The 25,640-nt window shown below is 47.4% G+C and overlaps 1 protein-coding gene and 1 non-coding gene across 15 annotated transcripts in view; both read left to right on the forward strand.

Annotated features, from left to right (window-relative positions):
• Positions 1–2,576: 2,576 nt before the first annotated feature.
• The window catches only part of FAM193B (family with sequence similarity 193 member B), a 31,542-nt gene continuing 8,478 nt past the window's right edge, over positions 2,577–25,640 (forward strand). For 2 of the 14 annotated variants that reach the window (XR_004479566.2, XM_033414858.2), the window contains exons 1-6: positions 2,577–2,892; positions 16,628–16,870; positions 17,687–17,918; positions 19,119–19,506; positions 22,121–22,322; positions 23,234–23,473. Coding sequence is in view for 13 of the 14 variants with exons in the window: in XM_033414858.2 (XP_033270749.1) it covers positions 2,683–2,892; positions 16,628–16,870; positions 17,687–17,918; positions 19,119–19,506; positions 22,121–22,322; positions 23,234–23,473 (1,515 nt within the window). In the remaining variant the exon portion in view is untranslated. Of the gene's footprint in view, positions 3,974–4,320; positions 4,439–9,075; positions 9,137–16,627; positions 16,871–17,686; positions 17,919–19,118; positions 19,507–22,120; positions 22,323–23,233; positions 23,474–25,640 lie in introns of those variants that run through there. The other 12 variants (XM_033414861.2, XM_033414862.2, XM_049708213.1 and 9 more) reach the window with 12 other exon arrangements.
• On the forward strand, positions 21,487–21,559 carry TRNAA-UGC (transfer RNA alanine (anticodon UGC)). The gene has a single exon. It is a non-coding gene; the product is annotated as a tRNA-Ala (tRNA).

A 25,640-nucleotide genomic window follows, 5' to 3' on the forward strand; every position in this document is an offset into this window, starting at 1 on the left:
ATCCCACATGCTGCAACAAAGATCCCACGTGCCGCAGCTAAGACCTGGCATAGCCAAATAAACAAATAAATATATTTTTTTAAAAAAGCATTGATCAGGGCTTCCCTGGTGGAGCAGTGGTTGAGAGTCCGCCTGCTGATGCAGGGGACACGGGTTCGTGCCCCGGTCCGGGAAGATGCCACATGCCGCGGAGCGGCTGGGCCTGTGAGCCATGGCCGCTGAGCCTGCGCGTCCGAAGCCTATGCTCTGCAACGGGAGAGACCACAACAGTGAGAGGCCCACGTACCGTAAAAAAAAAAAAAAAAAGCATTGATCAGACCTATAATTGTGGGCCAACAATTGCACTGGCCTACCAGAATGAGTTTATCATAATGCTCGGTCATGATTTAAGACCATCCATCTTCTCTGGTTTTGTTTTTTGGGGTTTTTTTACTATTGCTTTTATAAATTTATTTATTTTATTTATTTATTTTTGGCTGCATTGGGTCTTCGTTGCAGCACGCAGGCTTTCTCTAGTTGCGGCGAGCACGGGCTACTCTTTGTTGCGGTGCACGGGCTTCTCATTGCAGTGTCTTCTCTTGCTGCGAAGCACGGGCTCTAGGCGCAAGGGCTTCAGTAGTTGTTGCACGCGGGCACAGTAGTTGTGGCTTGTGGGCACTAGAACACAGGCTCAGTAGTTGTGGTGCATGGGCTTAGTTGCTACACAGCATGTGGGATCTTCCCGGACCAGGGCTCAAACCTGTGTCCCCTGCATTGGCAGGTGGATTCTTAACCACTGTGCCACCAGGGAAGCCCTATCTTCTCTGTTGATGTATGAATGGATAAAGAAAATGTGATATAGACAGATAGATAGATGGATAGATAGATAGATCTTCTCTGTTGATGTATGAATGGATAAAGAAAATGTGATATAGATGGATAGATATCTGTATATGTGTATATGTATATAAAGGAATATATAAATATCTACAATATATATAGGAATATATATGAGGAATATACAAAAAGTATATATATAAAAAATATAAATGAATATTATTCAGCTTTAAAAAAGAAGGAAATCCTGCCATTTGCAACAACATGGATGAAACTAGAGGACATTTTAAGTGAAACAAGCCAGTCGCAAAAAGATAAATATTGCATGATCTCACTTATATGTGGAATATTAAAAAAAAAGGTAAACTCATAATAACAGAGAGTAGAATAGTGGCTACCAGAGGCTGGGGTGTAGGGAAAAGGGGGAGGTTTTCTTAAGTAGAATGGTGGTTGCAAAGGGCTGAAGGGACAGGAGAATGGGGAGTTATTATTTAATGAGTACAGAGTTTCCGTTTTACAAGAAGAAAAGTGTTCTGGAGATAGATGGTGGTGATGGTTGCACAACAATATGAATGTACTTAATACCAATGAACTGTACACTTAGAAATGGTTAAGACAATAAGTTTTATGTTACTCAAATTTTACCACAAAGAAAATAAATGAATGGGAAAAAATACCATCTATCCTCTGTTCTGGACAAACTGAAGAGGTAATGTTGATATAGTGGGAATCACCCTGAATCTTTCAAATCTTTGATGGCGGTGCTAATCCCTGTAATGAGATGAAGTATTATTTTTTCATTTGGCAGTTAGGGAGAGCTCCAGGGCCTTCCATTTAGCCCTTCCTCTCAAAATAGTCCTTGCTCCCTTGGGTTGGGCCAATGTCAGAATTCTGCCCTTGTTGATGGATCAACAGCAACTCTACATATAACCACCATATGGTTTCAGGACACCACTGGCCCTGGCATGACACAAGTTGCACTCAAAACTATTTTTAAAAATTTGTACTATACGCATGTCATATATTCAAAAAAGAAAGGGAGGGAAAATATCCCAGTTTTAACAATGAAATACATAATCATTACATTTTTTAAATGTTCCTTTGTGTACCACTCAAAATCCTCTCGCACACATACCACGTTTTTGGAAACACTGACCTAGTACATGCCCCAGTCATCTCATCTTTATCACACTTGTAATTGTGTATTTAAGTGTCCACTCTCCCCACCAGACTGAGACGGTGAGTCTCGCTGTCCCAAGCACCAAACGCTAGACTCCCCGTGTACCATACACTGAAAATACGAATCTAGACAATCCCTTTGTCCCTTTCAGCTCAGGCTGTCCACGAGCCCATGAGTTCTGGCTGGCTGATGTTGAGCAACCATTTCGCCTTTTGCAGCCTCGGTTTTCTCCGCTGCAAAATGGGAACTACTGTACCTGCCACTCAGTGTAGGTACAAGGAATCAGGTCATGGCTGTGAAAGTAGCGTAGCACTACAGAAATTACGAATTCACGCATCCATTTAACAGTTATTAAGCGCCCAGGGCCGTGCAGCACGATTACTACAGCGCACACCCTCCCCTCGCGCAGGTCTCATCCCTTGGATCCTGGGATGCGGAGGGCGTTTCCTCACCAGGTTCACTCTTCCGCGGAACTCCGGGTGGTGACCTTACTCAAAATGGCGCAGGCAGCCTCGGGGGCTAGTGCGGCGGCGCGGACTCCGCGTGCCCTCTGACCTGCTGGCAGCGACAGAGGGGGAGCCGGGCGCCGCCATATTGGCTGTTGTCCTGCGAGGGGAGCGGCGGCTGCGGCGGCGGAGGCGGAGGCGGCGGCGCGAGTGAAGCGAGGGAGCGGCGCGAGCAGCAGCATGACTCGGAGGCGGAGCAGGCCGAGTGGCGGCGCGGGCCGGCGCGAGCGGGCGCGGGCCGCGGGGCCGCAGAAGCCCCAGGCGCCGGAGCCCCCGCCGCCGCCGAGCCTGGAAGCAGGAGCGGGTGCAGGGCCCCCGGAGGCGCCGGCGGAGCCCTACCGCGACGGCCCCAGGGAGGAGGACGACCCCAATCTGGCTCCCGGTCCCCAGGTAGGAGCGAGCGAGGCAAGTCTGGCTGCTCGGGCTCTTTTACCTCCCCGGAGCGGGGCCGGGACGGGTTTGGGGATGGACCATCCTCCCCCGGTTGGGGCCAGAGCCTTACCCCCTGGGCCAGGGCTGAGGCTTTCTCCCCCAAGGCGGGAGTGGAGTCGGGATCCTTTGGTCCAAAGCCGAGGCACGGCACGTCCGGTTCTCCTGAGACCAGGCTTCCTGCCCTCTCCCGCCGCCTCCGGGAAACGTTATGGTCGCACACCCACACTGGGACCGCGCACCAATCTTGAGGCTACAGCTTAGGTCTGTGCCCTTTACCTCCCCTGGGCCCACCTGCTTCCCCACCCACCCATAGGCCACCTCGGGGCGCTGGGGCCTGGAAGGCTGCAGCCTCTTCTCTCTCCCCCCGGGAGCGGCTCCACCCCTTCCCCTCGCTGCCCCCTCAGCAGCTGTGCCCCCAGCATATGTCTCCCGGGGCCTCCCTCCTCTCCTTGCCCAGCGGAGCAGTTGCAGCAGACAGCCAGGCTGCCCAGAAGACTATTTGGTGGGTCTCCTGCACCGAGGTGGAAACCCAGCAAAGCCTGCTCTTTCTCCCCTGTATACCCCCGACCTACAAGGCGGCCCACCCAGACCCTCAAATCCCTGGGTTTGGCGAATTTTGCTGAGAGTGAGCAGTAGAAGGACTCTCCAAAGCTTCCAGTTTGCCACCTGGGAGAAGGTCACTTTCATTTGAGCAAAGGAGATAATAGGAGGTACCCTGCCGGTGTTCACTGCGAAGCTGGGGTGGCATGAGCCACAGTTGCTCTGGGAGGGTTATGGCACCTGGGGCTGGGTGGCTCGCCCTAAGCTTGCTCTGACAAAAGAGTTTTGAGTTGGTTTTTTGGATGAGCCTGCCAAGGAAGGCAGGCTCCTGCAGGAGTCTTGGAGGGTCGGATGCAGCGCCGGATGAGGATGAGGCGTGGCAGAAGATGCGTTTGGCTCTGCAGACACTGCATCGGGCAGCAGGGGACTCTGGGAGGCTGGTGCAGCCAGAAGGCATGGCTCTTGACAGCCTTCTAGTAGAATCTCTGGAATTGTGCATGTGAGTGGGGATGCTGTTTGGGGTACCATTCCCAGAAAGCCTTCCCTAACCTCCCCAGTTGCGTGAGGTGCCCCCTCTGTCCCACAGCCCCCTGTGCTCCCCTCTGGTAGCACTCCCCATTCTACAATGAGATAGTCTGTTGATGTGTCTGTGCCCCCCCCCCCCCCCCCCGAACTTTGAACTCCACCAGGGCACAGATCATGCCATCTATCTCTGGTCCTCCACACCTAGCCCTGGGCCTTGCTGACACAGAGTAGGAATAACTAGGTGAATGAGAGAGAATGAATCCGTTGAGAAGCTGTACTTATTGTAACCCAGTTTGGATACTGGTCTCCTTTGTGTCTCAGATCACAATCAGATTTTTAATTAATGAAGATGTCACCACTTATTGAGTGTCAGAAGCCCCACCTTCATCCCCACCCCTACCCTGGGCTGAGACTGGTTCCAAAGGATTTGACTCCTCAGGTTGGACCCCACCCTTGCCTGGTCTGACATCCCACCCTGAAGCTGCTTTCTCCTCTAGCTTTCTCTTTCCCTTCTCTGGGCCCCCTGGGAGTGCTGTTCTCCAGAAGGGGATAGTGGGGGAGGAGAGAACCAGGGAGCTGTTGTCTTTTCTCTTTCCCATTCAGGGTCCCCTGCCACTTAACCAGCCTATAGTATTCATGGCCAGAAAGTTTGGTTGATGGCTTAACCATTTAGTTTTTATATAGGACACAACTTTAACATGTAGGTTCCTACCTACTGCACTGCTTGACCTGCCAATTCATTCATTTATTCATACTAGGCACTTTACATACCTTCCCACCACCCGTGTTCTCTCAGCATTTAGCACAAATGTGATGAGTTAGCTATTGGTGTAATTATTGGTCTGCTTTTGCTATGTAAACTCTGAGAGTGCAGGAACCAAGTCAGTCACCATTGTACCCCTATGCCTGGTGGTTAACAAATTTTAATGAATGAACTGAAGGATATAAATACTATTAACCCCGTTTTTCAGATGAAGAAACAGAAACTCAGAGAAACTAAATATTTGCCCAAATAACTCCTACTATAGGTGCCCCCACTACCACCAAAAACAGGACACTCTGTGTACTGTGGGGTATTTAACAAGGCATTTTTTTACTCTAGCCACAGTAGGTGAAACAAACTGACAAACTCCTCTGATTGTGCCCCATTTTTGTTGGGGAAGGGGGTTCTGTGTGCCAGAAGCAGGCCTTTGTGCCTTGGTGAAAAGCACCTGCTGAAAGAATTGGGATCAGTCATTGCTCTACCCACAGGCATACCTTTGGTGAGGATCACTGGCTCCCACCACCACTTAGAACCCTATCTTAAATACTTAGAGTGGGTAAGTAAGGTGAAATTCAGTGTCATATGCCAAACCGAAGCCAAAGATGGCAAATGAGATCACTTTCAGTCCACATACAGGTTTAAATGCCTCAAGTCACATGTAGTTTTGTTTCTGTTTTTGTTTTGATTTGAGCCAGTATTTTTAAAAATCAAAGGTTTCCTGCAAAACTGGATTTGTGCCATCTCTTAAAATCTGGTGCTCCTGGGCCCACATTTCCAGGAGGCAGTAATCTGCAGTCTCTGAGAAGTGTCTGCCCTCTTTATCATATGAAGGACACCTGATCTGTGCCAGGCCCTGGACCAGCTGGAAATGCAGAAGTGAATCAGCCGTGGTCCCTCCTCACAAGGGGCTTATTTGGTCTAGAGACCAAATGAGTAAATGAGTTTGGTTTATAGTAGTTTGCGGTAAGGCTTAGAAGATCATTACTTCCTCTGAGTTAAGGCTTATAGGCCACTGGTTGCATCCAGTTTCCTTTGCTCATTTTCATAACCTGTACACATTTAAATGCAGGACTTTGAGCTTAATTGGAATCCCAAAAGTCCTTACTTCTAATTGATTAGGCCACTAAACTACATTGATACATTCACTAAAAACCCAAATCCTCATTTATTTCACAAGAAGACTAAAACAGTTACAGCCTTCTTAGCAAAGGAAAAAAAAAACACCCAACTTACAAAGCAGCTGGAGGAGGCAGTGAGACATAGTATTTAATGTTGCAGACTTGGGGTGAGCTTCCTGCTCATTCTCTTAGCTTTGTTGCTGTGGGCATGTTTCTTCCCTTCTTTAAGCCTCTTCTAGAGCTTCACCAGAGAATGTGGAGCAACCCACATAGCACCTAGTGCTCCTCACGCCAGAGCTAGAATTGGACGTGACGTGTGGCAGGGAGCCATTTGGCCATCCAAAGCCTGAGTGTTCTCACCTGCCAGCTCTGCTGGCTGTCTCTAGTTCTCTTGGACCACTCAGCTTGTAGTCCAGGTGCACACTCAGTAAACCCCCAGGAGACTTGCTAGACTGTAAACTGGCATTTGGTGGGGGTTGAGCTCATCCTGCCCTTCCCATTTCTCATCTCTACAGCATCACCTGGGACTTTGCCCAGCCTAGTTTAAAGGAACTCTAGAGACCTGGCTCCCCCACTGCTCAGAGTTAAACCTGCTCCCTCATGGGACTGGAGCAGATGATCAGCCAGTATCTTTATTAAAATCATCTCATTATGTTTAATCCACTCAGCAAGTATTAACGATCTCTGTGCCAAGGCCTTTATTCGGGGCACACAGATGAATGAGATAATCCCTATACCCTGGGACTTCCCCCTTAAAATCACTGCCCACCCAGCCATTTTCATTGCAGGTAGGAAGAAATGGTACTGAGGAGAGATCCTTGTCTCCTCTGGTTCTTTGTAAGCCAGTAGAGATTCACTATGTAGAAATGCCAAAAGTCTTTTGAAGATGAAGACTTACCTACTAAGATTTTAAAATTTTAAATTTCCGGACTTCCCTGGTTGGTCCAGCAGTTAAGATTCCGAGCTTCCAATGCAGGGAGCATGGGTTCAATTCCCGGTCAGGGAACTAAGATCCCACATGCCATGCGGTACAGCGCAAAAAAAAAATAATAATAATAATTAAAATTTAAAATTTCCTTAAAATGTCCCAGAGCTATAAGCTTAATAAATGATATCAGATGTACTATTAAGGTCCTAACACCTTTACTTACTAAACCTAGAATTTTTGAGAGCATGGGCTATGTTTTAATTCATTTCTGGTGTATTTATTACGCATGGTCCTTATGTGTTCAATGAATGGCTGTTAAACTAAATTATAATAAAAGAGATGTTAGGTTTCTAGCACTTTTTTCTTATCTGCCCGCACTGCTAGGCCAGGCTGGCAGTCATTCATTCAGGCACATTGCACACACACCATGCCCAGCCTTCCTCTCACCTGACCTGGCGTTCATTTATTCTACCAACACTAATGGACACCTGATCTGTGCCAGGCCCTGGGCTAGCTGGGAATGCAGAAGTGAATCAGACATGGTCCCTGCCCACAGGGGCTCATGGTCTAAAGAACACACATATAATAATTGCAGTTAGGCTAGAAGAGCATCGCTTCCTCTGAGTTGAGTCAAATCCTAGATCCTAGTACATGCTTTTAGAAGTATTTCAGCCTTTTAGTTTTTTTTTATGTATAAAATGACAGTGATGCTGGGCTCACACTAGGGTTCAGCAAGTACTGCATGTCAAGCACTGAGCACAAGTGGTAGCTGTGATTATTATAGATGCTTTGTTCTGAGGATGCACAGACGTGATAGCCTAGAAAAAGCTTCTCAGAGCTGAGGCTTCAAGGTCAAGTAGAAGGTCCTCCAGAGAAGGTGAGAGAAAGTGTCTAACCAAAGCAAACAGCATAGACAAAGACCCAGAGGCCAGAACTGCCCAGCTTATGGAGAGTGGTGAGAGGTCTGGCTGGAGAGTTTAGCAGGTTCTTGAAAACCAAAAGGTTTGGGCTTTATCCTGTAGGCAATGAGGAATCAATGAAAGGTTTTAAGTAGGAAAGTGAATGTGATGTGCTTCATTAAATTCTCTCTGATAGCATGGAAGTAATTCTCAGTGGGAGAGGCAGCTGTGATTGCTTGATTCTACCTCTACCTCTCCCTCACCCCAGCCTAACTAATAATCAGATCCCTTGTGCTTTGCTGGACCGTATCCCAGACCTAGAGTCTTTAGGTCTGAAGCCCAGCATCTATTGTTATTAAATTGCCCCAGGTGATTCTGATGTGTGGCTGGGTCTGGGAATTGCTGAACTGAGGGTGCCATGGGGATCTTTGCGGAGGCCTAGGCTATTCTTTAAAGAATGGGGCTTCCTGGGGGAGGAGAGAGCTTTTCCATAAGCAGGAGAAGAAACAGCCTTAGTTTTTTTAAAAAAACAAACTTTTCCTAGTTCTCCAGTTGTTGCCCATATTCTCCAACTGCTAATCTTTCTTCGTGTATGGAAACACGTGCTGCCACCTCTACTGAATGATTGGGATGCACTGATTCATGAGACACAGGCCCTGCCCTTGAAAAGCTGTCTTCTGTGGAGAAGACAGATTTTAATAATCATGATACACGTGATAAGCTCTCTACAAGAGACATGTAAAAAAGTGTTAGGGCATCCCAGAGCAAAGCACAGTTTATTTTGCCTGTGGACTTAGGAGAATGTAACACCCAAATTGAGCCTAAAAAGGAAGAGGCAGAGGGAACAGTGTGAGTGAAGATGTGAGTGCTTATGTATTGGAGAAGGGGAATGGATATTGTGGGAAGGAGTGGTTAATGGTTCTTCGTGGCAGAATATGCAGAGCAGAGAAGGACTGAGGAGAGGCATGCTTGTGTCCCGGGAAAGGCCCAGTGTTTGCACCCTTCAGTTCTGTGCCCATGTTCCCACCCTCATCCTTCAGACTCTAGGTGGATGAACATGGTGCAGTCCTATAGGCCACCTGTCCTTTATTTCCTACCCAAGGCTCTTAGCTATCCAGATCCCTTTGTGGTTTCCCCCTCCATTCTGAAGTGAATAGATATAGGGAAACTAAGGCAGAAAGAAGGGCCCGGAAATATTGAAGGTTCTTATTAGGAAGTTGCAGCCAGAGAATGTGGGCTGGGTGGGGGGGGTGGCGGGGGTCAAAGAGACCTTGAAGGTCACCTGTCTAGTCTTCTGTCCTGTGCTTCAAGTAATAACTTTGGATTGGGCAAGTCTCACTTAGTAAGTTTCCCTGTCATTTCTTCCAGGACAGAAGAGGAAAGAAACTAACGGGTATTGAGCACCTACTGTGTGCCAGGCCCAGGCCAGGTACTTTATATAATTTATTTCCTTCTGTCCTCACCACTCTGTGAAGTATGGTTTTATTCTCATTTCATAAATGAGGAAATTGAGGCTCAAAGAAATTCAGTAATAATCCAAGATCATACTGAAAATGGCAGAACTGGGATTTGAACTCACAACAGTCTGTCTCCAAAGTTCATACTCTTCCACCCATGAGAACTCTGTGTTGCCATTACAGAGTAGTCGGTAATAAGGTTTGCCCAAGGTTCCAGGTAAATAAGAAGCAGCTTAGGCCTTCCTGTGGCTGATTACACCCAGGAGGCAGGTTTGACAGATGAACTAGCCTTGGCGGGTAGAGGGCCCCTGGGGTCAGAAAGACTCACTGCCCTATCCTTGACTCAGCTTGTACAACCGAAGAGAATTCTCCACAAAATGGCTTTATGTTGTGAAACTATTGTCCTACCTCTTGGAAGGACCTGAGCCAACAGCCTGAGTGGGAGTTCGGGTGAAAGCTCCAGGGCACTGAGGTTGTATCAGCTCCCTAAGAATTAACTACACCTCTGATGGCCAGCAGTAGAATGGTCTGAGATTCTTACCCATTAGTGGCCTGGAGTGACGCAGCCATGCCTTTTCAACATGGTATGTCGGGAAAGGGGCTGGTTTGGCTGTGTTTTAGTTTCTATCCTTTGTGTAGAGCAGCTGAGACATGAGCCAGATGGGCTTTAAGGATTCGTTCATTTATTCAGTGAATGCCTACTATGTGCCAGACCCAAGCCAAGCCTAGTTCCTGGATACACTTAAATGGCCGCAGTCTACTCCCTGCCCCCAAAGAGCTCCCATTCTACCAGGATTTGGAGTAGGCAGAAGATATGTCTATGGCACAATGTGATAGGTGCTATACTGAAATAATTCTACTCAGCCTGGTCCAGCAAAAGCTTCAACGACCTTTGACCAAGATTTTAGGGGATAAGTAGGAATTTCCTGAGGAGTAAAGCTGAGGTGCTGGGGTTTGAAGGGGCAAGGTGTATCTGAGGAACAGTATGAATAGAACCTATGGCTCTCAGGTGTTAAGCGTGGAAATGGAGTATGGAGAGGTCAGCTGGGGCCAAGTTATAAATGCCAGGGGCCAAAGGGTGCCCTGGTAGCGAGCTCCACCAGAAAGGAGCCTAGAGATCAAAGAGAGACTAAGGTAGGAAAGAGGAGGTAAAGGAAAGAGATCCTCAAACTGGATAGGTATGTGAGAAGGCACATAATAAGCTTATATTAAGTAGAGAAGCCCAATGTCCTAATCAGTTTTTAATTTATGTATTATTTTGTTTATTATAATTGTATGTTATTTTAATGTGTTCCTGCCTGATTCTCCAAAATGAATATGAGGCATCCTGGGAGTTTGGGAGCATTGACAACCCCGTGCATGAACCTGCCTGGTTTATGCATGTGTTCTTAAGGCAGGAACTCTATGGTTCACAGCACCTAGCACAATGGTTGGCACCAGGTAGGGGCCCTGAGAATGTTTGTTGAATGAGGGAATGAATGGGTGAACGGAAGAGTGAGTGGTAATGACTGGGCTGATAAGTTTTTCTAGGCTGGGGATTAATCATTTTCTCTGCTTTTGGAAGGGAATTTTAACTGTTGTCCTCTGCCTGCCTCAGTGACAAGGAGGCTTTTGGAGTTGGGTGACTTGAGAGTAGAGTGCTCTACTGGGCCACTTCAGAATAGAATTTGGAAACTATTGCAGGGCTGCTGGTTAGATACAGCATGTGTCTTGGGGGAATCCTCTCAAACATACACAAACTCTTGGGAGTAAAAAGAATCCATGAAAGGAATGAGAGCAGGTTTGGTTCTGGAAATTAGATCCAGCTTCAAGAGCAGTCCTTGACAGCCATCTGGCCTAGTGACACATAATTCCCAAGTTGTGGCCAGAAAGTCTGAAGTGCAAAGTTTACTCATGCCCCCAAAGAGCTATCCAGATATGCCATGAACTGCTATATGGTTGTTAATAATCACTGTTGCTTATAGTGTACTCACTGGGTGACAGGCACTGTTAGATGCTTTACATCAGCAGTTCTCAAAGGGTTTGGTCTTGGGACCCTTTTACATTTTGAGGACCCGAAAGAGCTTTTGTTGGTTAAACTATTGATGTTTACTAAATTAAGTATTAAAACTGAGAAAGTTTAAAAATATTTAGTTACTAATTCATTGCAGAATAACAATATTAAACCTATCACATTAACATAAATAACAACTTCTAAATTAAAAATAATAATTTTCCAAACAAATTAGAAAAATGGTCTTGTTTTCACTTTTGCAAATTTATGTCTACCTTAATAGAAAGAAGTTAGATTCTCATATATGCTTCTGTATTCAGTCTGTTGCAATACATTTTGATTGAAGTATGTTAAAAAAAAAAAATTCAACCTCACACAGATACATAGTTGGAAAGAGAAAAGTATTTTGATGGCCTGTCCAGACGATTGTTGGTATTCTTCTTTGCAATATGGAATCTGAGACCATATCAATAAAGTCTTTATACTCATTTACATTAAAATCTGTTGGTTCAAAAAAAAAAAAAAAATCTGTTGGTTCACCTGACACTTTGAGTGGACTTTATACCAGTGCATGATTCTGTAACATTATGCTTTGATCATTTGGAAAGTAGGTTCACTTGAGTTATGTAGATCTTCCAAATGTTTTCCTGTTTCATTTTATAATATCAAAAGATAACATTTGTTAATATCACCATCAATTTCATCATAAAGTCTTTAAGTATTGGGAAGCTGTCAAGCTCATTGTTGTGGATACAACTTTTCCAAAATTCTAATTTTCTCCTAAAACTTGAATTTTATCATTGACCATAAATACAGAGTTGTTTTCCTTGAAGTGACAGGCTCGTTTTGGTCATTTTTTGAGAAAATGTCTGCCAGTAACCCAGGTTTGAATGACCATAGTTTGTCAGTCATTCTTTGAAGTAAAAATGGTGTTCCATGAAAAAACTGTCTTCCCCTTTCTTTGATTTTATCTCTTTTTTCACAGGAAAACTAGAATGTCTTAGCATAATGCTTCTCAGACAAAGAAGAAAAGTCTTGGGCCTGGCCAGGCGAGGGAGCAGGCACTGGTTTTAATGGCTGCACATGCCAGCCTCCTGGGCTGAGAGTGGCCACAGTCTAGGGTTCCCCTGGCTCATTGACTGCTCTGGGGTTGTGCGTGCTACAACACTGATCCCCTGTGTGAGTAACCCCACACTGTCCAGAGATTTGGGGTTTGCTCAGAGAATGAAGCAGAATTATCTTGGAGCTTTTTTGAGCAGATCCCAAATCTAGAGAACCACTAGAACCTTTCCTTTTTCTCCTCCATGTTTTACCTAAGGCTAGACTGGAATCTGGAGAGGCTCTGAATTTAAACTGAGGTAAGAAGTAATAGTTAGCTGTTGCCCAGGGTTTCTGGATTTAAGAATCAGTTCCATCAGCCTTTATGATGAAGAAACATGGTTGGAATTTTCATTCATTCGATAAACATTTATTGATTATGTTATTCATGTGGGAATACTGTGCCAGGTGCTAAAAAGTACAGCTTGAGAACAGCTAGTTGAAAGCCTGAATTGACTACAGAGGATAAGAAGTCATGATTGCCAGGAATTTGGAAAATGGCAGGAGATTGCAGTCAAAGGGAACTTTAAGCTTTAAGCTTTAAGCTTTAAGAACTTTAAGCTCTTTAACCAAGAGCTTTTCTCTGCCAAAGCAAAAATTTGAAAAATCTGGTAGTATTAACTGTATATAATATCTCCAGGGATTGGAATTCAAACAACCCTCTGGCAATTAAAGTAGAGATGAAAATGTCAGAGGGAAAAGTCCCCAGGCTCCACTGGGAGTTTTACCCAGGGGCAGGCACCAAAGATTAGAGTTAAGACAGCTCTGAGGGTGGCCCCCAGAACTACCTGGGCCTAGAAAGAAAGAATCTAGTATACCAAACTCAAGACAGTGGATAAGCTAGTTTCCAGTGTAGACTTATTAAGAACAGACCAGCCAAGGGGCATAGATGATAGATTGAATACCTCCTGTATGGATCCCTTGAGCTAAGTGCTTTGCATCTCTAATGTCACTTAATCCTCTGGGCAACCTTATGCAATGTAGGTGGTATATCCCTGCTTCAGATTGTACTTAATTAGCTTTCCAGGCCCTGTGTTTCTTCCTTTAACCAGAAAGAGCCTGCCCTGTAAATTCACTTCCATTGATGGCTATTCTTATTTATCATGTGTACCATTTTGGCTCTAGGGAAAGTCATGTTATTTCCATGAATGTGGAATCTCATTGTAATCCCCAAGGAATGCAATCTTCCACACTTGAGATTGTAACCATTTGGGTGGAGGTCCAGGGTGGGGAGATGGCCTTTTTCTGTGGGAAACAGTAATTTCAAGCAATGTCTCACCAAACTACCTGCCAGCTGTATTGCCATGGGGACACTTAACAAATCTGATTTAGCCACTATGTGCCCAGCTGAGCCTGTGCCCTGTGCTGTACTGTGAGGGATCCAGACAAGAATCAGATCTGGTACTTGCCTTCTAAGAGCACAATCTAGTAGAAGGGACAGATAAATAAGTTAAGTGGAAGGCACAGATGTTGTAACAAAGGCACAATGTGCTGTGGGGATATGGGAAGGAGAGGTGAATTATAAGAGGGAGTCTCTAGGAAAGCTTGGGTGAGATTGGATCTAAGCTGGGCCTTATTTAAGCCTTGCCCTTCTACTTAGTGGTAAATGTGGGGAGGAAGGGGGTTTTAGGCAGAGGATCCCCTTTAGCAAAGGCATGACATAAGAGTACAGGGAGTATTGGGGGAACTTAAGGAATGACTTCATGGAGTGAGGACAGATTAAGATGCCTAAAAATCACCTTCAGTTCACTGCATGTGAGAGACTCTTGCATTCTCTTAAAATACAGTGATTGTATATTCTATATTTTCAATCGTAATCCTGATTTTAAATACTGTTTCCCATTGCCCCCATCATGTTCATAATTAGTGCCATATGTTGAGCAACATATATGCCTGGCACTAGGTGCTTTATCACAATGCTCACAGCCAACTCTGCAAGTCAGGACTTAATCCCATTTTATAGATGGAGAGACGTAGAATAAGTAGAACTTGCCCAGCATTATACAGCTGGTAAGTGATGGAGGCCCAGGATTAATGCCAAAGTGAGTGTTGTTTCTGCTACACCCCAGCACCTCCCACAAGTACTTTGGCACTAAGTACAGTCACATTGATTACATATTTAATTTATAAGAATTCTGTTTTCACTTTTAAAAGAAAACAGAAAAAATCACTTATTACACCTTGTCATTTACATTATACATTTGAATTCTTGGTTGTACCTACAAAACCATATATACTGTACCTTACAGGCCATATAAAAAATTTCGAGAATAATTTTACTCATACAAGATTTTCATCTTATGTAATAACTATAGAACCTAACACTGAAATGAAATGAAACTCCATTGTAGTAAAATTACCTGTCCTGGTGTTTGCCTTAAAAATATGGTTACTTTTCTATTTCTCACAGGGAAAGGGACTTGGGCATTGACCTCATCTCCTCCTTCTGGAGTTACTGTGGCATTTTGTAGCTATGGAAAGTTTCCTGGGTACACATCTCAGAAAGGCTTCTCTTGCCATAACTTATCTGAACACCATCCTTCTCCATCAGCCTTCCACTCTTTCCATGAGATACTCATCACCAGTGGGTTCTAGAAGCCTATATTCTTTTGCAACTGCCATTAAGCAGCCGACTTGCTCACTGAAATGTCCCCTTGGCACGGACTGTTTAGGCAGCATCTCACATGAGTTCCATATGTAAGATTCCTTTCTTTCTCTCTCTCTCTGGTACTCTTTTCCAAGGTCCTTGTACTTCTGTAAATGTTTCAGTATGCTTCTGGTACTACTGTTTGATTCCTTTCTTTTTCTAGAAACCAGGGACCCAGGTCAGTGTAATTGTAACATTACAGATTTAAGGATACCCTGATGCCAACTTATTGTGAGAAGGTGATTTTATTTGAAAAACATGATGCCATTTATTTTATTGGTAGGATGAAAATAATACTCTTATTAATTCCTTTGCTTAGGCCTCTGCAAATACCTGTTACCTAGTGGTGGGTAAGTTTGGAAGGTATATCAGTTAACTACTGTGTGTAACAAACCACCCCAAAACTTAGTGGGTTAAAACAGTACTATTTATTATTTGTCATGAGTCTCTGGGTTGACTGGGTGTTTCTGCTGATCGCGGCCTACTTGGCTGATCTCAGCTGTGCTCACTCGTGTATCTGATCTGCTGGCCAATCAGCTGGGAAGACTCAGTTTTCCCCACATGTCTCTCACATCCCTCCAGCAGCTAGCCTGGTCATGCTTACATGGCATGACGGGTGCGAGAGCGAGCAAGCCCAGCCATGCAAGGAGGCAAGTAGAAATGCATACACACTTTTCAAGCTTATGCTGGCAGCATGTTTGCTAACATCCCGTTGGCTGAAGAAAGTGACGTGACTGTCAGAGTGAGAAGGGACTATAGTACAAAGTTGCAGGATATAGGAAAGCCATTAATTGGGGTCATTAGACACAATCAGTCTCCCAGTCAGTACCCCTCAATGTGACAGAAAACCTGTAGACTTATATTTCTAGGTAAAGTTTGTCCTAGAAGGGAAAAACAAAATCCAAATAATAATTACCGTGTACTGGGACCATGCTATCGGCACACACAGGGCTAGGCACTTTCCCTATCTAGGCACGAACCCTCACAACTCTGCAAGGTAGGTAGGAAGTCAGAGCTCAGGAAGTTCAATAACTTGCTCAAGGTCACCCAGCTAATTTGTGGTCAGGGAAGGATTAGAATGTGTGTCAGTCTGACCCCCGAAGCCCAGGGTTTTTTCACCATACCTCACTGCCTCTCAGAAGCACCAGGATTTGCCTTACCCTCCAACTCAGTTTTCAACTGAGTTGATAACTCTTTGACTGGCTCCTCCAAAATGCTGCTGTGATCCTAATGGAATTGTGCAGCTCTTCAGGAAACCCACATGTTCCCCCAAACTGCATTAACTGAAACATTTTTTCTTTCAGGTGGGGATTGGTCTGTAGACTTCACAGACTCCCAAGGTTTGTGGCATCTCCCAGACATGCCAGAGAAGGAAGGGCCATCTTCTCATTAACCTTCAAGATTTGGGGACATCGGGGCATTAGGGCATTTGAGCATGAGCTTTGGAGTCAGCCTCACTAGGGTTCAAATCCTAGTTCAACCACTCACTTAACTCTATAACCTTGGGCAACTTATTTAACTTCTTGAAATTTGTTTCTTCTTTTAAAAAAAAGAGAAGAATGATAACACCTAGTTTGCAGAGCTGTTACAAGGACTAAAATTTGGTAAATAAAGTGCCTAACCCAGTGCCTGGCACGTAATAAGTGATGTCATTAGTATTGTTAATATTATTTCTAAGCAGAGCCCTTCCCCTTCTGGGAAACCCTGTTTCTGTCTGTTGGACAGGTTCCCCCCACCTCCAGCCAGTCTGTGCAGACTTGCTGCCTGCTGTGTCACCGGGAACGCAAAGGCTGGGAAGAAGGCCCTTCCCAAAATGGACTGGTGTTGCAGGGTGAGAAGCTGCCCCCTGACTTCATGCCAAAGCTCGTCAAGAATCTCCTAGGCGAGATGCCTCTATGGGTCTGCCAGAGTTGCCGAAAGAGCATGGAGGAAGATGAAAGGCAGACAGGTCGAGAACATGCAGTGGCGGTAGGTAACCGCTGAGAAGGGGTCCCTGAATGCAGGAGCGCTGCCTGCCCAAAGAAGTCAGGCTGCTGAGCCGTTGCTGCCTTGTCCTCTCAGGTGGCTCTCCTCAGGCAGCACCTATGCCCAAGTGCCAAGAGGCTGCTGGGCTGCATCCACACAGCATTAGCAGCTTGGGTTCACATTTGGGGGAAGAAAAGAGGTTTCAGGCAGCCCACCAGCCCCTGAGGACAGTGCACAGTGTGAGGGCCGGCTCAGATGTACTGGTAGATTGAGATCCTGACCCTTCCCTGTGACTGTGCTGCCTTCAGCTCTCTGGCAGCTCAAAAGCCAACCAATATGATATGGAGGGCAAAGGTCAGTTTGAGGGTCTGCAATGTGCCTCCATTAGAAGGCTTCCAAGATGCCTAGAAGCTGTCCAAGTGCTATCTCCTGAATCACAGAGGTCCGACTCCTTGTTTCTTATTCCCCCCAGCCCCTCTCTTTTACCCAGAATCAGTTCAGCTTCAGGACTCCTAATTTAAAGACTGTTCCTCTCCTTGCCAGCTCTCAGGACTCCCCAAAGGCCCACAGTTAACAGGCAGTCTCTGCCATTACCAGAATCTCTCTCATCATATCCACATACTTCACTGGGAGCACCACAGCCCCTCTTAGCAAAGGCCTGGCCCGCATTTGCCCTTGAACCTTTAGTTGTGGGAACTGTGCTTTGGCCATGGCATGGGGGCCTGGAGGAGGAGGTGTCCCTGGGGAAGCTGAGGCAGCAGAGGGTTAGCTCTGATGTTTCCCCTTTTACCATGAGCCTTTTTCTTCCCCCTTCCCCAGATCTCCTTGTCACACACATCCTGCGAATCGCAGTCTTGTGGGGGTGACTCTCATTCCTCTTCGTCCTCCTCTTCATCATCCTCATCCTCGTCGTCCTCCTGCCATGGGAACTCAGGGGACTGGGATCCCAGCTCGTTCCTGTCAGCACATAAGCTCTCGGGCCTCTGGAACTCCCCGCACTCCAGTGGGGCCATGCCAGGCAGCTCTCTCGGGAGTCCTCCTTCCATCCCTGGTGAGTCTTCAAGCTCGGAAGACAGCCAGGCCCCATAAGTGGAGAGAGCTCTGTTTTCCTAACTGCTTGTTCAAACAATCAGAAGATCGGTTATTAAAATATTGAGCTGGCCGAAAAGTTCGTTTGGGTTTTTCCATAACACCTTATGGAAAAACCTGAACAAACTCTTTTGGCCAACCCAATAAGTAAAAGTGGAGCTGTTCTGGTGGAAGCCAAGCAGGGAATCTAGCCCTTGACTGTCTTGGTGGGACTCCTTTCCCCAGGACTGGCTCTGATAGCTGTTGCCATTGGATCCAAGAGGGGACCTGGTAAGCACTGGCTGAACAGAAAGTCTGAAAGGGCCTTTAGGGAATTAGGAATCAGATCACCTGACTCCTGCAGCAGCACAGAGGGCCTGGGTGCCTCCTTTTCTCCATCTAGGGCATGGGTGCTTTTATAAAAGCACTGCACTTCCATCCACAAGAGATAGGCAGTGTGAGCTGCCTTGATTATTAGCCAGTTTTGCAGCTATGTAAGCCTTTTCTAGACCCTGAGATAACACTTAGTGACCCAAAGAAAAAATCTTGGGTTTTTGATGTACTGTGTAAATATGAATTACTGTCTGCTTCTAAATGGAGGACCTGAATTCTTCAAAGGGGTGCTGCCCCCAGAATTGTGAGTTGAGTAATGCATAATTCCAGTTATTTTGGTGCATAAGCCAGAGAGAGTCATCAAAGCCTTTTCCCACTTGTCCTCTGAAATCTGGGGCCACCCGGGAGTCTGGCATACCCTGGCTGCCTCAGTCCACATGGCCCAGAGGCAGAGCCTCAACCTGCTGCTCCACTGGCTTCTGTAGATCCTGCCCTGGGCCTGAGGAATGCCTGTTGACAGGCAGGTCCTAAAGAGGCACTGAGAGACAGAACATGTATCCCCTGTTTATGCCAGCAGAGGTGTTGTGGCCTTGCATGGGGCTGGCATTCCTGGTGCCTTCTCTCTCAGGCCTGGACTTCAGCCTGTCCAGCTGTTGCCTAAAGAGAAATCTCTCCAGCCCAAGCTACTGCTGGGCTTTTCCGAAAGCTCACAAGTCCACCATGCTGAAAGGCTGTTCCCAGGCATGTTCCCTATGGTCACAGTAAGCAGGATGCTGCAGCAATGAGTCATTGGGCTTCCTTCCCAAGATCTGGGCTCCCACTGACACCTCTCTCCCCCGTCCGCCCACAGGTGAGGTTTTCCCCATCTCGGAGCACCACCGGCACTCAGACCTCACTGCTCCACCTAACAGCCCCACCGGCCACCACCCCCAGCCAGCGCTGCTGATCCCATCTCACCCCGGATCCTTTGGCTCACCACCCCACCCGCACCTGCTGCCCACCACCCCGGCAGCACCTTTCCCTGCCCAGGTTTCAGAATGCCCTATTGCCATGGCTGCTGCCCCCCACACCCCAGGGCCATGTCAGAGCCCCCACCTTCCCTCCACTAGCATGCCGCTCCTGAAGATGCCTCCACCATTCTCGGGTTGCAGCCACCCCTGTAGTGGGCATTGCAGCGGGCACTGCAGCGGGCCCCTCCTCCCACCGCCCAGCTCTCAGCAGCTCACTAGCACTCACAGGTGAGTGGCGCAAAGAGCAAACTCCCTGACAGCTTGAACTTAAAAGAGTTTTGGGAAACTTTGCAAAGGGTACCTTTGGGATAGAAATTAATGTGTTTATGTTTTTTCCATAGTTTGTTCAATTATAAAAGAAATATGTGTTTATTATTTAAAAACTTGGAAAAATTTAGAAATGTATAAAATTCCTGGCAACCTAAACTTTAACACTGCAGTACATTTTTTCTTGATGTTCTTTTTTTTTTTTTAATATTTTTTTATGTATTTGGCTTCGCTGAGTCTTAGTTGCAGCATGCGAGATCTTTAGTTGTGGCATGCAGGGTCTTTAATTGCAGCATGTGAACTCTTAGTTGTGGCATGTGGGATCTAGTTCCCTGACCAGGATTCGAACCCAGGCCCCCTGCATTGGGAGTGTGGAGTCTTAGCTACTGGACCACTAGGGAAGTCCCGTGATGTTTCTATATATAAATAATATATATAAATAACAAAACGAGGTCCACATTCTATATATTTTTGTGTGTTTATTTTTTAACAGTATACCATGATCATTTCCCCAGTTAAAATTCTTCAGAAAACTTTTCAGTGGCCATATAGTGTCTAATTGTACAGCTCTCGCATAGTTTATCATTCCCCTATTCCTGGATATTTAGGCATTTCTAGTTTTTAACTGTTATAGACTAGGCTGTAATAAGCATCCTTGCACACAAATCTGTTTGAGTCAGGAGTTCTGTCCTTAAGATAGATTCCTAGAAGTAACTCTTAAGTACTGAGAAAGTTTATATTAATATATATATGAAAGATACAATTTTTTGGAGAAGATAGATTTATCTTTTTATATTGTAAATCACATGTGTGTGATTTTTGGCCATGCCTGGTGGCATGTGGGATCTTAATTCCCTTACTAGGGATTGAACCCATGCCCCCTGTAGTGGAAGCTCGGGTCTTAAGCACATGACTGCCAGGAAAGTCCTCTAAGCACCTTGATAATGATTCCTTCCCCGTGGAACCTCCCTCACCTTCTCCCATCTCAGAAGGTGAGAAAGGCCCCAGAGTATGGGGGTTGTCAGTTTTTATAGGGGTGGGTAATTTCATAGGCTAATGAGTGGGAGGAGTGTTCCAGCTCTTCTGGGAAGGGGCGGGGATTTCCAGGAATTGGGTCAGAGCCCATTTTTTGATCCTTTTGGTCCATCTTGGAACTGTTATGGTGCCTGTGGGTGTGTCATTTAGCTTGCTGATGTGTTACAGTAAGCATATACAGAGGCTCAAGGTCTAGTGGAAGTTAACTAGTGTGCCATCTTGGACCCATTTGATTCTAATCAGTTTATGTCATGTCCTTGGGCTATGTCATTCTTTCAAAGGCTGTGCCCTGCCCCTTTCCCTCCTGTTTCATCCCCCCCCTCAAAGATTTTACTCCCACATTCTTATGGGAAGCAGAAGGGCAATGGTTGGTCCGTCTTCTGTAACTGCTTCAAGGCTGAGTAGGACTGTTGACCCACCCCTGCTCCTTGCCCCACCCTTCTTCCTGCCTCCCTTGGCCCTAGCCCTGGGGCACTCCTACTGCTGATGGCCAACCCAGGGCTCTGACTCTTCTGGCTCCAATTCTGGGACCTTGCAGGCCTGTCTCTTCCTTACCCTGGGAAAATAGTCTATATTACAGGGTGCTTCCAGAAATCCACAGGCAGAGCAGTGCAGTGAGAGAGCATGAGCTGTGTACACAGACTGAGTCCTAGCTGATCCTTGGGCAAAGCAGTGAAGCACTCTGAGCCTCGGCCTCCTCCACTGCAATGTGGGGATGGCAGCACCTATTTTGCAGGATTTGGGGGATTGTTAGAAATAATATGCTGTATACAGTATCTGGCGCAAATAGTAGCTCTTAGAGTCTGTGGCCCACAAGGCACATTTGCTTTCTTAACTTCAAGGCCCCATGGCTAAGGCAGCTCTGTCCAGTGATTCAGACTCAATCATAAGAACCTTAGAGGGAATTCCCTGGTGGTCCAGTGGTTAGGACTCGGCACTTGCACTGCCAGGGTCCCAGGTTCAGTTCCTGGTCAGGGAACTAAGATCCCACAAGCCGCGTGGCATGGCCAAAAACAAACAAAATGGGGAAAAAAGGGCCTTAGTAAAAGGACATTGACCTCCTTTGGATGTTCCAGGGAGCCATCAGTCCACTAATCTGTTCAGACACATACTTACTGAGCACCTACTGTGTACAAGGTTGTTACGCTACACACTGGGGCCCAAAAATAGAAGTGGCATAGTCCCTATTCTTGAGGAATACACAATCTGATCTGAAAGAAAGATGGGTAAACAGACCATTGCTATAAAGCGTGATTGTAGGATAGAGGTATACCTGGTGTCCTCAGAGTCCAGGAGGCTCACATGGTAGGCGTGGGCAGGAGGCACAGGGAACCTTTCCAGAATAGCGCCATTGAGCTGGGCCCTGAGGGACAGAGAGAGTGTTTGCCCTGTTTTTGTGAGGTTCTGATTTGGTCTGACTGCCTTGGCTTTTGTGGGATGAGGCAGTTGAAGGTGATGGTGGGGATGCTTCCTGGGCTCCTTGTGGCCTGCTCCTGCCCTTCCCTTCCTCACCTTTGGGCCTGTCTTTCTTCCCCATCAGCAGGGACCCTGGGTGCAAGGGGCACAAGTTTACCCATAGTGGCCTGACCTGCCAGCTACCCCAGCCCTGCGAGGCAGACGAGGGGCTGGGCGAGGAAGAGGACAGCAGCTCAGAGCGTAGCTCCTGCACCTCATCCTCCACCCACCAGAGAGATGGGAAGTTCTGTGACTGCTGCTACTGTGAGTTCTTCGGCCACAATGCGGTGAGTGAGCCCCGCCCAGGCCAGAGCGGGCTTGTGGCCAGCCGAGGGGAGCCAGAGGAGCACCCTGCTCTCCCCAAGGCCCCCTTGCTCATGGGGCTAATAATTGTGCTTGGACCCTGTGAGTCCTCCCACCAGCGTCCACTCGCTTGATCCTCACAGCACATTGGTGAGGTAGAGATTTCTCAACATTTTGCTGCCTTTGCTCTTCTCATGGTTTCTCTTAAGATTCACTTTTGTTCCTTAGGCAAAAAGAAAGGAGGTGGCAGAGGAAAGCTATGATTCTGATGAGTATGTATACGTGTGTAATCACAGAGAAGTGAAGGCTTGTGCATGATGAAGGCAGAGTGGAAGCAAAAGCTCTCAGTCCCCAGTGTGAGAGCCAGCCGAGGGCCAGGTAGTGAACACAGGTGGTGCCAGGAAGGAGGCTCAGAGCAGAGTACATGCTGTCTCTGGATGGGGAGAAAGCAGTTCAGAAGTCTCATAAGATGAAGAGGGAAGGGCTGCTGGCTAAGGGAGAGCAGTTGAGGACAGAAGAAATGAAAGTAATTACATGGCTAGTCACCTTTGAGCTAGCGGTTGTTATCCTCATTTTAGAGATGACAAAATTGAGGCTCACAAAGGCTCAGTGAACCTGCCCAAGGTCATACAGCTTCTGAGTGACAAAGCCTGGGCTCAAACCTGCTTTCTTGGCTCCCAAGTTACTGTGCTCCCAACACTGCTACGTACCTCTCACTCCCTCCACCCACCACTGCCTTGGCTCCGGGCCTGGCTGAGGGTGAAGCCATTTGGCCTTAGTGGCTGTGGTAGAAAGAACAGTTGTCTCGCTTCTCACCACGTTTGGTGCCGGCGGGTGGGAGTGCTACGGGCTTCACAGGCCCAGGGTGTAACGTCAGCACCTCCCCCTCCCCCAGCCACCCGCTGCCCCGACGAGTCGGAATTATACCGAGATCCGAGAGAAGCTCCGCTCAAGGCTGACCAGGCGGAAAGAGGAGCTGCCCATGAAGGGGGGCGCCCTGGGCGGGATCCCTGGGGAGCCTGCCGTGGACCACCGAGATGTGGATGAGCTGCTGGAATTCATCAACAGCACGGAGCCCAAAGTCCCCAACAGCGCCAGGGCCGCCAAGCGGGCCCGGCACAAACTGAAAAAGAAGGTGGGTGTGGCGGGAGCCCAGCTCTACCACCTCTTCTCCCCGAGGAATCCCTCGCCCCAACCCCCAGGACTTTTGGGGCATGAATGGTGCTGGCGGCTCTCTGCTCTGGGAAGGTCTGAATAAGTTTGGGAGGCATCAGGGTGAGGGAGCCTGGGGGCCAGTGATTGGAGGAAAAACAAGTCATAGCGTCAGAAGCCGCTTGCTGGATTCCTCAAAGCCCAGGACTTGCTTCAGTCAGGTATTCATTCAGCAAACACTTCTGCAAATACTGGGCGCTAAAATATGATGCAGTTAAGTTCTCACCCTGGAGAAACTCAGTCCAGTGGAGAGACTGACACAAAACTGGACAAGCACGTTAGTGTGTGACAAGTGCTGGGATGAGGGAAGCCCCCCGTCCTGCCTGGGCGTGCTGGAAATGGCTGTACAACGAGGCTGCCTTGGGAGCTGAGTTGTAGGGGGTGAGTACAGATTCATCAGGAGGGCCCTCCTGGCAGCAGGAATAGCACGTCCACAGCACCTTTGTGAAGCCAGAGCTCAAACCCAAGAGAGGTAGGAGAGATAGTGGAGGTGAGGGAAGGGCCTCTTGGGCTTTGACTTGATCCTGCAGCTGCAGGGGGGTGGGGTGGTCGCTGGAGGGCTTTAATCACAGAATGCACTCGCCAGATCTGCATCCCAAGATTACGGTGTGACAGTATGGAAGGTAGCCTGGAGGGGTAATACTCCAGGCTGGAGAACCAAGAACCAGGAGAGGAATGATTGATAATGGGCCTGGAGCAAGAGAGATGGGTTTTTCAGAGGAGGCAGGTGATCTGATTGCAGGACAAGGAGATGATGGAGTTTGGGATTATCTCCCAGGTGTTTGCTAGGGTGACTGTCAGGATGGCGTACCTTTAATGAGCAAGGGTGGAATTGGCAGAAGACTGGGAATTCAGTTGGGACACGGTGACTCAGAGATTCTCATGAGACGTCCAAGTGGAGATGGAGGTGTGGGTCTGGGAGTTGCTGGCATGGGGATGTAATTGAAGCTATGGGAATGACCCAGCCTGAGGGCTGAGTGAGCTCCTCCCAGAAGGCTGAGGATAGAACCAGGGGAGCTATTCCTGGGCAACCCTGCTGCCAGGCAAGCACCACAGTTTGATGGCTCAACCCCTGCCACCCCATCACCTCTTGGCCTGCCTGCCCTCAGCTTTGTCTGCACAGTGCCACACTCAGGAGCTCAGCCGAAGAGAATGGGTTTGACAACTAGCTAGCTCCAGGTCCTGGGTGGTCAAACAGCCCTGGTGCTCTGGAAAGCAGCAATGATTCTCCATCTTTTTCCAAACCAAAGGACAAACCAGGACCCCTTCTCTGCAGCCTGAAGTAATAAGCCAAAGGGTCCCACCACTGCCTTCAGAAAATGGTCAGCATTTTCTGTCTCCTGGCCAGCATTGCCTGGCCAGAAGTGTGCAGTGGGCAACAGTGGTCTCTTTGGCCTTTCCTGGCCTCCCAAGGCAGTGGTTCCTAGTTAGGTCCCAGCAAGTACGCTTCACAGTTCCCAGGCCTGGTGTGCTTTTCATAAATCGCTATGCCTGGATATCCTTTCTCCTTCATGTCTGCCCCCTCGTTTTCCTTCTGAAAACCTCCTCCCAAGCCCAATTCACGTGTTTCCTTCTTTGCAGTCTTCCTCAGGTAATATCTTCCGCTGTGCTACGGCTGCACCTCGCACGTCTCTCTAGTCTGCCTTTTATCATTCTCTACTCGTTCAGAAACTTCCTGCACAGCTACTGTCTGCCCTGCCCAGTCTAGAGGCCAAGATACAACACAAACACAGAAGCGGGTAGTTCTGATATCCTATAACTAGCGATCATGGTCATTATCTGTTTATACATCAACCTCCTCCCCAGTACCCCTCCTCCACCTCCCAGACTTAACTACAGTCCATCAAAAACACAGCTTCCACCAAGAACCATCCACCCACTACCCACCTGGGGAGACAGGTAAAGCTGGGTATTTTTTTGCTCCCTCATACAATTTCTGGACCATGACTCTCTCTCTCTCTCATGTCCTAACCCTTGCTCCTTTGAAACCAACCCCTGGCTATGTCATCTGCAACCTCCCACCACCACTCCTCTTCATCCACTGAAGACTGTCTCCTGTCCTTCTTCCCTTACCTTGACCATCATTCATT

This window comes from Orcinus orca, chromosome 3 (assembly GCF_937001465.1).
Source record: "Orcinus orca chromosome 3, mOrcOrc1.1, whole genome shotgun sequence".
Classification (NCBI taxonomy): Eukaryota; Metazoa; Chordata; class Mammalia; order Artiodactyla; family Delphinidae; genus Orcinus; species Orcinus orca.